This window comes from Drosophila navojoa, chromosome 3, assembly GCF_054131105.1.
Source record: "Drosophila navojoa isolate 15081-1374.11 chromosome 3, UAZ_NAV_1.0, whole genome shotgun sequence".
Taxonomy (NCBI): Eukaryota; Metazoa; Arthropoda; class Insecta; order Diptera; family Drosophilidae; genus Drosophila; species Drosophila navojoa.
Genome location: NC_142891.1, coordinates 18,572,397 through 18,589,472, shown reverse-complemented (window position 1 = coordinate 18,589,472; position 17,076 = coordinate 18,572,397). Strand labels below are relative to the sequence as shown.

Genomic DNA, 17,076 nt, shown 5'->3' with positions numbered 1-17,076 from the left:
GCATTATGTCCAGTGGCACATGAAAATTTGCACAGTGTAGGCGTCTTATAGATGCCAAAGCAGTGGAAAAACCATGCAGACTTTTCACTTTTTTTTAGCTTCTTTCATTCTTCTTCTTTTCATTTTCGTATATATTTCAAAAATAGAAATGAACTCAGTTCGTTAAACTTTTGGTCGGAAAATCATGCTGCGACTGCAGCGTGCTTCGATTATATCTACCGCTACTTCGACTTTGTCTTCTTCTTCTTCATGATCACAAAACACACCCCCCACTTGTAATTGACCCCTTTTTTTCTAGTTGAGAGCGAACTGATCTTAAGTGCCATCGATTTAATGATATTTTTAAATATAATTGCTTTAAGTGCACACGCATTAACTAACGCATGATTAATCGAACGTTTTTCGTTTTCAGTTTTCAAGTGGAAAACGTGTTTTTCCACGTTTTTCCTTGCGGCGATTATGTAATCCATTTTTTAATTGCGTTTGTGTGAGTGTGTTTGCGTTTGTAGATGAGAAATTGAATAAATTAACGAACCATTCAGTAAACTAAAACACGTTATTCGATTTAGTTAAGGAACACAGCGCACAGATATCGGCTTTGATTAGAATTCAATATGTATATATAACTATCTATATATATGCACTCGGTATATATAGGCGTATATATGTATATGTACGTGTGTATATACTGTGTGTGTGTGCTGTGACAAAAACTTTCGTTTTATGTTGAGGAAAATCCGAGAACAACACTCGACGAGCACGAAACACTAACTGAAACATCGATCTTTGTTCTCGAAGGGGAAATTGAGGAAATCATCTTCAGGCGAGTCGTAGTCTTCGGCACTCGCCGAACTTTTCACGATTTGCAGGCTGCTTCTCACCCGACGCCGGCTGAGGCAACTGCGCATGCTTCAAGGGAAAAGCCATTTTCTCAATTTTTCATTCTGTTGACACATCATATTCTAAACAAAAACGAACACACAAAGAAGAATCAACGATAAAATTTGGCGCGATATCACATGTGCTTGGGGGGAATCAAATATTTATGCATATACATATATTCCACATTGTTCTTTTGGAAGCTCTAAAATAAAAGGTTATAAGTGTTGTTATTTTTGTATATTTTTTATTTAGGTAAATATTCTCATTAATTCTATATACATGGGAAGAATATATCCTATTGGAAGATCGAGTTCCAATTAGATTTTTTTTGACATGCTGCCTTTGTACTGTACCAAGACGAAATGCGTTTGAGGAAAAGCTTTTCTAAACTTTTTAAAATATTTCTATTTAGTAGTACAAACTTACCGTTAGATCCTAACATTCATAAATAAACCGCCGAATAGTAAGCAGAAAATGTTGAGAAGCAATCTAATGTGCATGTTGCACTGTTAAACAATCGAACATAGCTACATATGTTATATCTATATATGTACATAGATAAAGAAAACATAGGATCTAATTAACTGCATTTCTATACAAAGCTCAACTATTTGAACATGACACTGTTAACTTAGCAGACAGCTTTGAAACAACTTGTCAGTGCCTTGCACCGACGAAATTGCTTATCAGAATTTATATCATTTACAGAGCGCACAACATTAACGGCAATCAAAACAAGTTGATTCAAAGCTGTCTGCTAAGTTCAGAATGCATCAAGACCTCGGCAAACAAGTTCTGTTAACTCCAAAATTGAATGAATGCTGTTAAATACAAACTCGTATGGCAAGTAGCATTTGTCAGCCAACAAATCAGAAAGCGCCATCTAGCTTTCAGTGCCAAAAACTGATTTTTAGGTTGGCGCGCATTTAGGTTGGCGCGCATTTGAATTTGAATTTCACTGTACATTTATAGATTGTATTTGAATAAAAACTCAACTTTATTTTTTTTTTTTTTTTTTTATTTGCATTGAACACACAACATGCTTAAAGACTTTATTTATTTATCGTTATCGATTTATTGCATTGTATATCTTGTCAACAATTCAGATTTGTTTTTTTTTTTTTTTTTTTTTTTTTGCATTTTTTGCGCCTTGTGTTATTTAGTACAGTGTTTGTTCTTATTGATGCTTGTTTGTTTGTTTTTGTGTTGTTGCATATGCTTACTAACTAATTAATAATTAAAAATAAGTTTTATGATATTTTGTTGGTTGCTGTTGTTGTTGCTGTTGCTGCGGTTGAATTGAAATACTATTTAAATAATATTGCATTTCGAATTACTATTGTTTTTTTTTTTTTTCGACAAAATCATCTACATTTGATTGGCAACATCTTTGGATTAAATGCAATTTACAATTACTTTAAATTGGGGGAAATTTTTGTCATTTGCTTGAATAGTTTTTTATTTATTTTTTATTTTTTAAGTGTTGGTTAAGCGCATTTTGCTCGCATTGAGTTGAAAACTGTAAATATATGATTCTCTATATGTATGTATATGCATATATTTATATATATATATATATCTCTTTTTTTCATATACATAAATTACTTTTTTTACTATAATTATTGTTAGTATATTGCATGTTTAGCATTTAGTTAAAGTTTTTATTTATTTGCCTTGCATAAACTTTGTCTCTGTTTTGTGACACGCAAAAACAGTGTTGTAAATTACAAAAATATATCTCGATTTGTTGCTGTTGCTGTTGCTCCTGTTGTTACTGTTGTTTGCTGCTTTTTGTTGTTGTTGTTGTTGTTGTTTTCGAACTGAAGCAATCAAAAACACAATAATATATATATGTTTTTCTTATAATTGTTTTTGTTTTGTTTTATATCATAAAATTGTTTGTTTATTCTGCTTATTACAATACAAAAGGTACGAAAGGCGCGACAAATTCCGCAAAGCGAAATTTACACTAAAAATTGACTTAATTCTTGAATGTTAAAAGCAATAAAGAAACACAAAATAAAAAACGATTTAAATTGTTAAGTTGAAGAAATTCCAATTCTTAATGTCTACATTGCAGAATCTAGAAAGTGTTTTCATTTTGTATTTAATATTTGTATTTCGTATCTGTTTTGCATTTTCTTTTCATCTTTTTTTTTTTTTTAGTTTTTAGCATAATAGGAAAACTTGAATTGAAAGCGGCAAACTAGCACGAGTATCTGCTTTATAGATTTGCATTATCTTATATATTTATGTATATATATGTATGTATTTATATGTGTTATTGTATTCTATATATGTATTCTCTATTCGGCACGACAGAGCAGCGAGGCAAAGCGAAAGAGCCGCAGCCAACTAAAGAGCTTCGACTCAATCAGATTCTCCTCCGCCGTCGAGGTGGTCATCGAGACCCGGGACATGTTGGATGATTTGCTGGTACGCTTCTGCTGCATGATGCGCGGCGAGCTGAGCTTCATAATCGAGTAAGTCGTCTTGACTGCTTTGGGGGCGCACGCCGCAACGAGGCGTGGCAACGGGCAAACGGAACGAACGGGCTAAACCACAAACGCAAAGAGCTGCAAGAAAGATAGAGAGAGAGAGAGAGAGAGAGAGAGAGAGAGATAGAGAATACGGGATTAGTTTAAGACCAATTCAAGTGTTGTTGTTGCTGTGCTCCGAGTGGCCTGTCAAGTGGGCCTTGAGCAGCATTGAGGAGGAGACAAAAAAAAAAAAAAAGAGAGTGTATATGGAGCGTGACATTTGAGCGGCTGTTGGCCCTCAGCACACAAGTGGGCAACTGCTGACAGTGCTGGCACGCACACAGACGCATACAGAGTCCCACGCACACACATACACACACACACACACACGCACACACAAATATGCTAAACTTTGTTTCGGCTTTATTGGCTTTGCTCATATAACCCCTACCCAAAATTACTTTCGCTCCCGTCTCATCCCCATTCAATTGCCATCGCGCTGAATGACCTTGCCCACTCGCGCCGGAATCGGCGTGGCATGCTCCAGTTTGCAGCGTCGAAGCCCAACCCAACCTAACTCAACCAAAGTTCGACTCAAATAAGCGCTTCGATGACACATTCAACGCTTCGTTAATTAGATAAGTTTATGGAGGTTTATGTAGGTATGTATGTAAGTGTATCGTGACACGATATTAATGACACTTAGCATAGAAGATTATGCAGAGATATGTGTACTGCTGGACAGGAAACACGACTGAGCTGTGTAAGTAAATATGTCGAGACAATATCATATATCGTAGCAGGAACTATCGTGACACGACATAGGACTTCACATACAATTTTATATAATTATCGTAACACGAATTGTGCATAATTTAACGTAGATAATGTGCATAATTCGTTTTACGAATTACCTCGTAATATAGTTGATTATCTAGAGGGTTGTGTACTTAAAATATATATTTGTAAAGAAATATAAATATCGTGACACGCAATTATTATGTTGAATAAATATGTATCCTATAAAACTCCCATAAGGTAGCTCATAAATAAGTTTATCTAGGATGGGGAACTACAAAGTATTTCTTACAAGCGAATGTCAAAAATGTTTACAAATCAAAACAAAATTTTGTTCAGGCTTTAAGTAATCGAAAATCAAAATGCCTCAGAGAAGTAATAGTGGAAGTAGTAGTCGAAGTAATAGAGGAAGCCGTAGTAGCAGAGCTAAAAGTAAAAGCAATAATAGCAGTAAAAGTGAAAAATCAGAAAAATCAGAAAAACTGCCAAAACGTCAAAACTCTAAAGTTGATGAGGAAGTGACGAAAAAACAAAGCACATACGATAGAAGAAGTTTTGTTTACTGGCCTACATTTTTTTACTGGCCTCCATTGTTTTACTGGACTCCTTTTTATAGAGGTATGTTTGTTGTTAAAGAAGTTGTTATTATTAAAAGTGTAATATTATTGAACTATATTTATATGTCTAGAAATAAAAGCTTTATATTAAACGGCTATAATTAGCAAAAATGTATATATTTCTTATAATATGAATGATTATATGTGGGGAGTATAGAAAGATGTATGAGTGAAAAATACATTCCGACAAGTATAATTATAGCTCATATGCTTTATCTATATATAAATATATTTATATGTCTGCCCCAACTCAAAATTCATTTATATTCCCGCTAATTGCCTAAATATTCGGGCAAGCACACATTTCGACGTCATTTGCAATTATGCAATGCAATCGACACAATCACACCAACAGTTCGCCCATTTCCACTCGCCACTTCCCCAGTTTTCCATGAAAAACACTTCGAGCTCCCTCTAGCTGCCCACGCCGAGTGTCGGCGGCGCAGCAAATTAATTTCAATTCTCATTTAAGTTTTACAATCTCAGCGCTTTTGTTTCTCTGAGTATGTGTGTGTGTGTGTGTGTTTTGAAAACTGACGACGACAACAACAACTACAACAACAACAGCAGCAGTTGTGAAATATATGTCATGCGAACAACAACAGCAACAACAGCAAATGCAACAGCTGAATGAGTAGACCACGCGACAACACTTTATTTATTTATGTTTTCATTTTTTGTTGTTTTCCATTTTTGTTGTTGTGTGAGCAGCAAAATGAGATTATATTTTGTTTTTACTTTTTGTCATGTATTTAAAAAACATGCTGTGGCTGCGCGTTCGGAATACCCTATAGAAAAAAGGGTTAAATCACTTAACTAACTGCGAATAGTCTACATAAATGATAGATGAATGCAAATATTTTATTTCTAAATTTAACATTTTATTCTGAATACCTAAATATGAAAATATTGTTAAGAATGTTATAAAGAATATTTTTTTAATTATTTTTAAACCATCTATTATTATAATTTAAAGATATTTATTTTGTTGAGAGAGTATTTCTAAAACTGTCAAAAACTTTTTATCCGAATGAAATAAAAATGTTAAGAAATAACATGAATATATAAATATAAACTATTTCTTTTTTTTTAATTTGATGGTATTTCTTTCAGTTTATTTTCTTTTAAATATTTGCTAATTACTGCAAGAAATAGAATTGGCCAACAGCTAAAAACGAATTTATTAAGTGTCTAAGGGAAAAGTTTAGCGAAATTATCTATCAGCAGTTAGCAAAGCTAAAGAGAAGCGAATTCCCCATGAAATATACAATATCGTATTTATTATATTTATATATTCAACTTCCATTAGCATTCTGATAAGATTACGCGTAGAGATAGAGATAGACAGCGTAGGTCATTAAAAAAGATATTCAAGAATTTGCTTGGATCTCCCTTAAGAGTGCAGTAAATTCTCATATCATGTATTCTTTTTTTTTTTTCTTATGCGAATTCGCTAGAAAAATTTCTTAGCTGCAACGGTATCCATTCCATTTGGGTTTGACATAGGCATTTGGGAATGGTGTAGGGGGCAGGGAAACTGAGCATGGCAATGGGAATTGGAATGGGAATTTTTGGTTTCGTGTTGCGCTTTAATCTTACGTTGCGAGTTATGCAGCAGCTGCCGCTGTTGCCTTTAGTTGCTGCTCAGTTGCTGCCCACGCACACCTCCAACCCTCCGCCATTAGTTGACACTTTGTGGCTGCTGCCATTTATATTAGCTGCTGCTGTTGCTGTTGTTGTTGTTGTTGTTGTATTTTCATGTTGTTGACTGTGGGGCAAACAAATGATGAGGCTTTCGCCGTGGCTAGGTGGGGACGCACATTTGTTTTATTGCATTGCCAGTGGCAGCGGGGCGTATACGTGATGTTTTTATTACCGTTAAATTAAAAAGACGAGGCGTGCCAGACATGAACAAATGGAAACGGAGTTTAACCAACCAACCAACAACGACACCAATCAATCGATGCTGGGACCAAGAAGTTCACACTTGGCCGCATAACTTGTGCGCGGCGCCAGCGATTCCAATTTATGAGCGCCCTCATGTCAAATTCCAATAAGAAGCGATGATTAGGCATGAGCGCAACACTAATTTGTGTGTTACCTACTATAAATAAATGCATGCAAGCCTGGCAGCCTCTGTCGAGGCCACTATCTCTCTCCCTTTCTCTCTTTCACTCTTTCCCTTGCTCTGTGGCTCCGTCTATCGGTGCTTCTGTCTAATTGGCTCGTGTGTGCTGTCACATGGTCGCATTGAGTGACCCACTTGGCTGGCTGTCTGGCAACGCTGCAAATGCTAACTGCAGTTTGAGCCTGTGCCAAACTCAATTATCAATTTGCGCTTTTTATTTCGCTTCTCTATTTCGTTCAGTTGCAATTGCCAGAGTTGACGTGCGATGCATTCGTTCAATTGACAGCAGCAGCCGTTGACGAACTATGGTGTGAGAGGGAGACGGAGAGGAAGAGAGCGTGCGAAGAGAGTACAGTGAGAGACGTAACGGGTTTATATCTTAGCATATATACATATGTAAGCATGTGTGCGTATGCGTGTGTGTGAATTAGTTGCATAGTCCCAGTTGGAAACTTAACGATGGATAGACGTGGCCTTCACTACGTTGGCAGCTTGTTGACAACGCAATAAACAGCTAACTGCCTCTTCCTTTAAGTAGGATGATATTTCATTTGTTAAATAAAAATATGTGTATATATTTCATATAATGCGTACTTAAAACTAACTTCGTCATCAATTTTTTATTGTTTCTTTCGTTTGTTTTATGTACGTTTGCTATTGATACGAAAACAAGACGCATGTCAACACCAGCAATGACTTGACATGCGGCTGAGGTCGTCATCTACGTCGCTGATATACTATATGCCATAAATTTCCTACTGGGTGCACAGACATAAATACATACATATGCTTGCTGTCAGCGCTTCTATATTTCCAATTGCATTTGAAATGCGCTCTCATTGCTCTTATCAGAAGCGTGCCAATTGTACGCCTCACTGACTGACAGACTGACTGACATACGCACTATCTAACTGGGGTTTTCTTCTTCTTTTGCTTGACATCCATCCAAAGGGGGCGACTTCAATATCATTGCTTGAATCGAAAATGAACAACAATTGTCTGACATAAGCTACGCAACTTTTTTCTACACCTTTAATTGGGTCGTTCTCGCAAGACACCAAAACATATCGAACTTGAATGCCTTGACAAAAGCTATATATGTATTTGTATGATTTTTTCTAACCCGTTCACTCGCAGTTACATGGGCGATCTCTACAACTGTGGCGACTGCTGTTGCTTTTTGGGCACGATATGAGCTCAGAAAATTCATAGAAAATGACATCAGCTGTTACCAGTTCAACTTGAATTGGCAGCTCATAAATATTTACGGCGCTAATCACGGCGCACACAAGCTCCAAGATGCTTTTGAGGCAATTGCAAGATGCGCCAGCCAGCGACAAACAATCGCTAAGTGCAGGGGAAAAACCGCATTTAAGTACAAAGAAAATGCTAATTTTGATGTAAATACACGCACACACACACCTTGTTGTATGCTGTAACTGTAAACCTAGGCGACGCGTCTGCGAAAAGTCGCACACAGTCGCAACAGCTGCAAAACGGCAGAGAGAGAGAGAGAGAGAGGGAAAAAAGTATCCAACAGATTCGCCGCATTGTTTTTGGCCCAGAACCGCATCGAAGCAGCGCATCACAGTTGAGGGCTTCAGACCGCTAGGCAGCCAAGTGGCCCAAAGTGGCCCTATGTGTAACAACCTGTCCTTACCTTAGGCCCCAACTCCCACCCCACCTCAACTACAGTTGTAACAGTCTAGTTAACTTGCAGCTACAAATGAACGAATGTATCTGCAAGGTACTTACAATGCCCCCATGTAGCTGTATCTTGTTGTCGTATTTCATTGTTGCTCTTGCTGCTGCTGCTGCTGCTGCTGCTGCTGTTGACTGACTGACTTTCGAAACGTGTTGTCATGTAAATTAACCAAAAAAACAACAACAGCAATAGAGAGAAAAACGAAGCCATGTACTTTACGTAGCCGTCGCATTCGCTACATGCCCCCATCTCCATCTTTCATAGCTAGAACAAACAGCGAACGCCGCCAGAGTCTGAGAAATGCAAACACTGTGATGAGATGTCCACAGAGCCCCCCCCCCCTCAAAGTGGATAGATACCATTTGCGTTGCTCTACATACACACACACACACTAACACAGTCGTCTGCTGATCACGGAAACAATCTACTAACTAACTACTTGCCCGGACTAGTGCCTAGTATGAGTAACTACTCAGCGGAAAATCGCTGGCAGCTCTGCGGAACTTTAATTGACTCTAAGGCTGAAGAGATTTCGAGCTTAGTCCAACTTCAGTTTGGGCACTTTCAGCTGATAAGCAAAACAGTTACTGTACAGTAAATGCTAGAGATAAAGAAACCTAAAGATATGCAAGAGAAGAGACTTAAAGAGTTTTAAAGAGCTGAATCAAACTGTCAGGCAAAAGCCCTTTATTGGAAAAGCCAAACTATTTTGTTATCTTTGTTATGGGCTTAGTGACTTTCAAACTATTATGATAAATTCAAGCAGTGACGTATATAATGTATACAATCAATATTACTTAAATAATGCTTATTACAATTTTTTTTTCTGTTAAGTTTTAGAAAGCGATGGACTTTCAGTACCATATTGGAGAAAATGTTATATAAATAATAAGAAAATTTGTTTACACCTACTGCTCAAATTCGAAGAGCCACAATAGATTATCTTATAATGATGAGCAAGAGTTTATAAGATATATCTATATATCTCTCACCATCTCTCTCTATCTCCTTTTATGTCTATCTGCCTAACTATCTATCTCCTATCTATCTATCTCTATCTATCTATCTATCTATCTATCTATCTATCTATCTATCTATCTCTATCTCTATCTATCTATCTTCCTCAATGTCTGTCTCCCTCCGCCTCACTATCTATCTCTATCTCTCTCTCTCTCTCTTTCATTGTCTACTCTGTACCTCTCTCTCCCTCTTCCTCTCTATGTCACTATCTCGTTCTCGCTCTCGCATTCTCTTTTTAGAATAGGCACAGAGACTGTGAAAATTACAATATGCTAAACCAATATCCCATTTTCAATTTATAAATCTCATCTCAACTGCAATAAAAATCAGCGAATACAATATTGAAAAATTTATTTAAATTAAGATACGGAGATCCAGCTCATAGGGCAGAGCTCGTGCTTTATAAACATTTTTAATGATTTGTTTGGGCCGTAAAGAAAAAGCCAACTACGGCGAATGAGTATATCAATCGGCGCACATCGATTGTATATTTATGTGAAACAATAAAATAATCCAGATACAGCAACGGTCACAATTATAGACACCGAATGCCCGAATGCCCAGCACATTGCGGCATTCTTAATTTCCTGTTTGGCTAATTATTGCGCATACGCCGTGTAATACTACAGATGCAAATATTTAAAATGCGAAACAGTTAGGGCAATAAACAAATGGGAAATCAATAAACAAATGAGCAAAGGAAGAGAAGAAACACCAACTGAAGCTCCAAGTTGGCCACAAGTAATTGCGATGCTGTCGCAAATGCTGCTCATTAGCTGCGAGAAGGATGACTAAAGAGAGAGACGGGAGAGAAGGGGGAAGCGTCCACTCCAAAGTACTCGTGGATCGTGGCCAGTCGTTAAGAGGCGGCACCGAGGCTCAGATAATGATGGGAAAATGTTTTGTTTGAAGGCGCTTGATAAGAAGACGTCGAAGAGGAAGCGCAACTAATGGCCTTCAAGCGAAACGAAATTATTTCGGTAAACAACAACAAAAATGTTCAGCATCGGTTTTTATAGCTCGTTAAACGGCGACGAAAACAAACGTGTTTCAAATTAATTTACTAAATAGAAAAAAAAGAAAATAACGAAAAGAAAATAAAAATCAAATAAATACAATTTATTCAACTACCAACTGAAATTTTCCAGTTTTCAAGTGTTTTTCTTTGGTCTACCAGAGAATGAGAGCGAGGAAGAGAAACAGATACAGAGAAAGAGGCAGAGTGTAAACAGAGATGACTTTTAGTTTTTTTGGTTCAATAGAGACCACACGCAAAGCTAAGCACCTGAGCCACACCTCGAATCAAATTTGACCCGAAACACCATTTGCATATTTGATCAACTCTTTTGCGTCTATTCCAATTTGAACTTTTCGCTGTCCACTTGGAATGTTCATCGATTTTCGATTAAGTCTAATTGGCAGTCAGTCAGACTTTGCCCAGCTCCATTGGAATTTCATAAATTTCTTTAGCATTTCCATCAATTTGCAGCACTTCGTTTGTTGATTTCATCAGCTTTATCTGTGTACATCTTCTCCTTATTCGTTCCGCTTCTAGAGTTGGGTCACATTTGCAACTGGGCATCAGCTGCTGGCGGATCATTAATCTGGCTGTGAATCGTTTGCAAATGTTCTGCTTAAGTTAACAGCAATTTGCATAAGATTTATCTATGCCATCATTATAAGTCAGCTCTAATTGTATGAGTTTAAGACTGGCATGATTGAATATCACTTGAGGCAGTAGATGGAATATGAAGTACGAAACAAACTACAAAATTAAATTGAATTGATTTTTTTTTTTTCTTTTAGAAAATTAAATTTAGAAAATTAAAATTGTCTTCAAAGCAATAAATCACAGCACAGATATTTAATTGTTAGCAACATATGCAGCGAATTTTAATATAAATTTATAGACAAGAAAGTACTCTATTGTTTTTTGCTTATAATAGAAGAGGTTTTAATCTTTAAGGAAAAGTAAATTTTTGTAAAAATAAAACAAACCTATTTACCTATTTACATAAAATATCAACAGTTTTTATAACATAACATTAAAACAAACATTTAATGAAAAGCTAGAAAAATGTATAAACTTTTATTCAGCATGTAAAATCTTATTAAATATTTGTGTTTTTAAATTTTAGAAATAAAACAATAATTTGCGCCAAAGCTAAAAATGGTTTCGGAAATACTACCACAAGAAATACTACACTGTAACGCCATCAATAAAAAGTTTATAAAATACCTTTAAATAAACTTCAATCCTAGGCAAAGGCAAAGGCTTTAAGCACAAATCTGAGCTGGATTTGTGGCTCAAGTCTCATAACTTAGGCTCCTTCATTACACTTTATTGCATTTGTTTTTCAATAAAAATGCACAAGACTAGAGCAAGCTGCGGAATGGGGCATGGGGAGGTGTTCAAATAATAGAGGGAAAACTACGTCTTATCGGGCAAGTGGTCGCACGCCCCCAAAGTGCTAGCTGCGTGGTGATATAATCTGCCTTAATGCTTCGCCTTGGGTTTCATTTCATTTTGCTTTTTTCTCTTTTTTGTGAGTTTTTTTTTTTTTTTTTTGTATTTATTTGGGACACAAATATTGATTTGCCGTGGGTCTTGGTAAATGTAACTTAAGCGATAACACGACGATAAGTTGAAACTATTCATGCAAACCAAAAACTAAAATCGGGCACTCAATGTGCACATATGTTACATATACGTATATATATGTATATGTATATAAATATATGTGGATTCATGTGTATTTATCATCCAAATAGGTTTTTTTTGTTTTGGAGCCAAGTGCATTTAACGATATGATAAAAGTGCGGAGCACATGAAAGATGGGGCAATGTGGCTATGAAGTTGACCCAAATAAAATGCGAGCACAGCTGCCATAGCATTCACGACATAGAACGGATATCTAGTTTGTAAGCGTACATATGTACATATATGCATGGGTATATATACATATATACATCTAGAATTATGCTGACAGCATTCAATTAATTGGCAAACATTCTATCAATTGTGTTCATTCTTAATTAAAATGAATTATGTACTCCAAGTGCTGGCACATAAAACTAAATTAATAATAATATGATATGATCTGAGTGCGATGCCTGCTGTTACAAATACAATTGGCCTATATACAGGCAAACTAGCCAACATTAAGAGCCAAGTAAAGTAATTAATAACCAAAAGGCACCATGTTAATGCGCTCTGAGTGCTTGGCAGGAGGCAAGGCAAGGCAAGGCAGGGCACGACAAAAGGACATTAAAGCGCAGATATATGAGATGAAATTAACATTCTTACGGAACAGCTCGAAGAAAACTTCATTAAAGTGCCAGACATAAAACAATTGAGGCTTTAACTAAACGTATTTCATGGCACATTAAAAAGATTTATTTATGTTACCTTGAAAATTCCACAGAATAATTCTGATTAATTTCATATTTTTTATATTTATTTATTTATCTATCGACACGCAACAGTTGCCGCATGCCAAAAATTTCCATCTCATTTACAACCATCTAGAAAACATACAAAAATACTTTTAAAAATATTCTGATTTTATGTATGCAGTCCAATCATAATCCTCACCTCCCAGACTACTTCATCAAATATGTATATATAAGGGAAATGCGTTGTTGCTTAAATAAGGGCTTAAAAACAAATAAAAAGTGAGCTTAGCTTTACGTTTGAATGAAACGCAAGGCGTAATGTTCTACTGATTACGTAAAGCGTAACACACACACACACACACACACACACACAGATGATAGTCAGTTGGTTTTTACGCATTCAAGGACAAAAGCCAACCAAGGGCACTCAACGAAGAAGTGACGTCTTCAAATTCTGGCATTACACAACACTGGTTTCCTTTTGAGTTGAGGTTGGCAAGACTTACCGTTAAAATTGTTAGTTGGCAGCACCTTTTGGGAGACACTACGCTTGCAGATATGTTTTTTTTTTTGTTTTGGCTGACAATCTAGCAGGCCTCTGACAATTATCGTTACAATTGTGTGAGTATTCAGAAATCAAAAGGAATAGATCAGAGCGCAGCCAAATTTTGACGTAAATGCTGCTAACAAATTTTCCGTTCTATTAAGCAAAATCGTCGTAACTCTTATGTTGTATTTCCCAATTCACACGACGCGTAAAAACTCGTGAACGCAACGAACTTTATTGAATAGCAGAGGCCAAATAAGACGAGAACCTTGCGCCGCGAACTCAGCTGACTGAATGAAAACGGACGCAGCGCTCGAGCAGTCGACAGCAGCCTTAACGTAAAAGCAGCAAAAGCAGCGAAGAGAGTGAGAGCAAATACAGCAACATCAACATCAACAGCGACGGCGACAGAGACAGAAACAGCAAAAACAACATCAACAACAATAGCAAAAGCAAAAGCAAAAGCAGCGCAGCTTTGCGCTCAGCATAGAAATAGTGGGAGGCAGAGCAACAAGCACAGACCGTTACTCAAGAGAGTCGTCAAGCAGGTGAGCGTAAAGTTGTGTTGTCACTATTTGTTGTTGCTGCTTCTGCCCACGCGCTGCGCTCGGTTGCAGCGTGCATACATCTACAAGCATACATACGTACATATATGCATTGACATGTATGTACGTAAAAGAGTGCACTAGAAAAAATGTTTAAATTGATGCATATCACTTGATATAAATTTATAGCAATTTTTCATTCACTTTTCCCACGCTGCTATTGCAGCTGCAAGGCAGACACACGCGCTCTCTCTTTGATAATCTCGCTCTCGCTTATGCTCCGTGTGCGCTGCATGTAAATGTGAAATGAGGGAAATTTGGAAAGAAGGAGCATAAAAGCTAACACCAATCGACGACGTTGACGCAGCTGCTGCTGCGCTGCTTATGTAACCTGACGTTGTCTCAGTCTCGCTGTCTCAGGCGTTGAAGGGCAGTCAGCGACCTCGTTCTAGAAAAAAGGCAGCCCACAGCAGCAACAGCAACAGCAACAGCAGCAGCAGCAGAAGCAGTGGCAGCAATAACAGCAGCGCACAGGAACAACACAAAATAAACATTCAGCAACATACACAATGAAAATGTAGGGTTTTATTCTATGCAGCCACACATAGCCCATAACAGCGAATGTTACAGTGGGTAGGTGGTTGGGGCGCATTTTTTTTCCTTCTCTTTTCGGGCGACATCAAAGCCAAAGCGAAATTGCGCAACAGCAACAAAACTTCCAAATAGCCACGTGAGCAATGTGAATGCCATTTTGATTTTATTTTTTCTCTAATTTTCTTTTGCTTTTCCTTCTTCCTTCTTTTGTCCTCTTGACCCAGCGACCCACATGATTTTTATAGACTGCCGCTGCAGTGCATCGCAGTAAACAATTATGCTACTCTCTCAGCCATCGGTCTAAACCTTTTTTCCACATAAATTGTTAGCTGAAGTGTAATTCAATTCCAGGCGTCATTTATTTATAGTAGCCGTCGGTTAGGAGCCAACTGCAGGCTACCGCAGCAGCGGCAGCAGCAGTTGCTGTCTGTGGAAGATTTATGGCTAACCCACCAATTGGGTTAGGTCAGCAGCACGAAGTGAATAAAACACCTGATGCAAAGCCCTCTTAACAGCATACAGCACAAGCTAAACGTTCTTTGAGTTACCGTTATCTTCAGGCTAATGCATAGCCCTAACAGCGGAACAAGTGACCAGAGCACTTACAGTTATTTTCAGGCTTTTACTGCTGCGGTGTCTTCCCCCCTTTCCTTTCGTGCTTCCCGTTTTGTTATTGTTTTTGTGCTTTTGTGTTTGGCGGCATCTGGTTTTGCCTAAGCCACAAGAAACATGCGTAAAATGCGTTTTAATTGAAGGGAAATGTTCAAAACACATGTTCGTTGCCCGTAGAGGGCGAATAGGCGAGTCTAATTGAATTATGTACATGCATATGTATAAATGTGTGTGTTCCTTTGTTTATGGCCCGCCATTTACCAATACTATTCGAAGCTGAAGCAAAAGTCGTGCGCTCTGCTTTTTTATGCATTTCGTTTTAGCCGTTTTTCATTCGAATGACCCAGTTCCTATGCTATTCCTATCTCTTTCACTTGCACTCGCTTGCAGCTAAGAGTGTCAAAAATATAAGAGCAGCGAAAAAGAAAAAATGATGAGAGTGAGCAGTTGTCATCATCGATGCATATTTAAATTAATTTAAGTGGACGCACACATATATACATACATATGCACACAGCTGTTTATTGGGCAGCACTTAAATTGTCAGCTATGAATAGAAACACGCAAAAAATGGGCAAAAATAATGCATATGTATGTACATATGTATGTATGTATACACATAAATATAAAAGTACCTATGCGTCGTATATATTTATGAATAGCTAGTTATGACGACGAATTCTATTTTCTGCATGCAGGTTAGCGGCTAAGACTGCAGTTAGCCACGTTTTTCACATTTACTATGCACGCACGTAACGACCCACATTCACACCCACTCGGAGTCAGGCAATTAACTTGGCAGACTGCGTGGCTCACGCTGACGTCGTGACATAACTTAAGCATGAAAAAAAATAATACAAAAAAGAACCATCAATTCAACCAACCATCCTTTGCCTACACATTCCTTCCCATTCGCATGTCACGAATGTCCTTGAGGCGTGAGCTGAAGGCCATGTGAGGCTTTGTTTTCGTTCAGCCATTAGAAATGAGCTTCAAAAAGTAAACTATGTACTTTTCTTTCTTTTCGTTTTGTTTTTAGAAACACCATATTCCAACATGGGTGCTGATGCGGAGAATGGCAAAAAGATTTTTGTTCAGAAATGCGCACAATGTCACTCCTACGAAGTGGGAGGAAAGCACAAGCAGGGTCCTAATCTTGGCGGAATTGTTGGCCGCAAATGCGGTACTGCCGCTGGCTACAAATATACTGAAGCTAACATCAAAAAGGGCATCGCTTGGACAGAAGGCAATCTGGATGAGTATCTGAAGGATCCAAAGAAATTTATTCCCGGCACCAAGATGGTTTTCCCTGGACTCAAAAAGGCCGAGGATCGCGCTGATTTGATTGCATTTCTCAAAACAAACAAATAGTTTGAAAACCTCAAAACAATGAAAAAATTATAAGATTGGGAAAAAAAGCTTTCATAAATATTTACTAAGTACACTTTTAGAATAGATAATAATAAAAAATTGAGCTCACAACATAAAATTGGTATAAGACACATTTGTATTTAAATGTACCGCCATAATTTATTTCAATCAGTTTTTGTCATGCTCAGCAACCATTTCGAAATTTTGCTGCGCATGCCAGAGCGCGCAATCGCAGTTATATAGTAATACAAATTAACTTCAATGACTTTGCGTCTATAATAATTTTATTAAAATACATTCAGTGCATGTTTTTGTGCCAACAAACTTCTTTTAGCTAATTTGGGTAAAAATAAAAGCTGTTAGAGAAAAATTTTGTAACAT

The 17,076-nt window shown here is 37.3% G+C and overlaps 3 protein-coding genes across 11 annotated transcripts in view; 1 reads left to right on the top strand and 2 right to left on the bottom strand.

Moving 5' to 3' along the window:
- The window catches only part of Msp300 (Muscle-specific protein 300 kDa), a 121,567-nt gene extending 120,795 nt beyond the window's left edge, over positions 1–772 (bottom strand). For 3 of the 8 annotated variants that reach the window (XM_089258438.1, XM_089258445.1, XM_089258439.1), the window contains exon 1: positions 536–771. The gene's annotated coding sequence lies outside the window, so the exon portion shown is untranslated. Of the gene's footprint in view, positions 1–535 lie in introns of all 8 variants that reach the window. The other 5 variants (XM_089258446.1, XM_089258447.1, XM_089258428.1 and 2 more) reach the window with 4 other exon arrangements.
- A 1,106-nt stretch (positions 773–1,878) lies between these two features.
- Positions 1,879–13,789, bottom strand: LOC115562608 (uncharacterized). The gene is made up of 2 exons (XM_030384416.2): positions 13,533–13,789; positions 1,879–3,458 (listed from the first exon to the last, which is right to left on the bottom strand). Exon 2 carries the CDS (start codon positions 3,357–3,359, stop codon positions 3,189–3,191), a length of 171 nt encoding a protein of 56 aa, XP_030240276.1. The 5' UTR covers positions 3,360–3,458; positions 13,533–13,789; the 3' UTR covers positions 1,879–3,188.
- On the top strand, positions 4,758–16,813 carry Cyt-c-d (Cytochrome c distal). 2 transcript variants are annotated; one of them, XM_089257292.1, is made up of 2 exons: positions 4,758–4,778; positions 16,364–16,813. In XM_089257292.1, the coding sequence occupies exon 2, from the start codon at positions 16,381–16,383 to the stop codon at positions 16,693–16,695; it is 315 nt and encodes a 104-aa protein (XP_089113418.1). In that variant the 5' UTR covers positions 4,758–4,778; positions 16,364–16,380; the 3' UTR covers positions 16,696–16,813. The 2 variants fall into 2 exon arrangements, with proteins under 2 accessions (XP_089113418.1, XP_089113419.1); XM_089257293.1 differs by lacking the exon at positions 4,758–4,778 and adding an exon at positions 13,867–14,121.
- Positions 16,814–17,076: the final 263 nt, after the last annotated feature.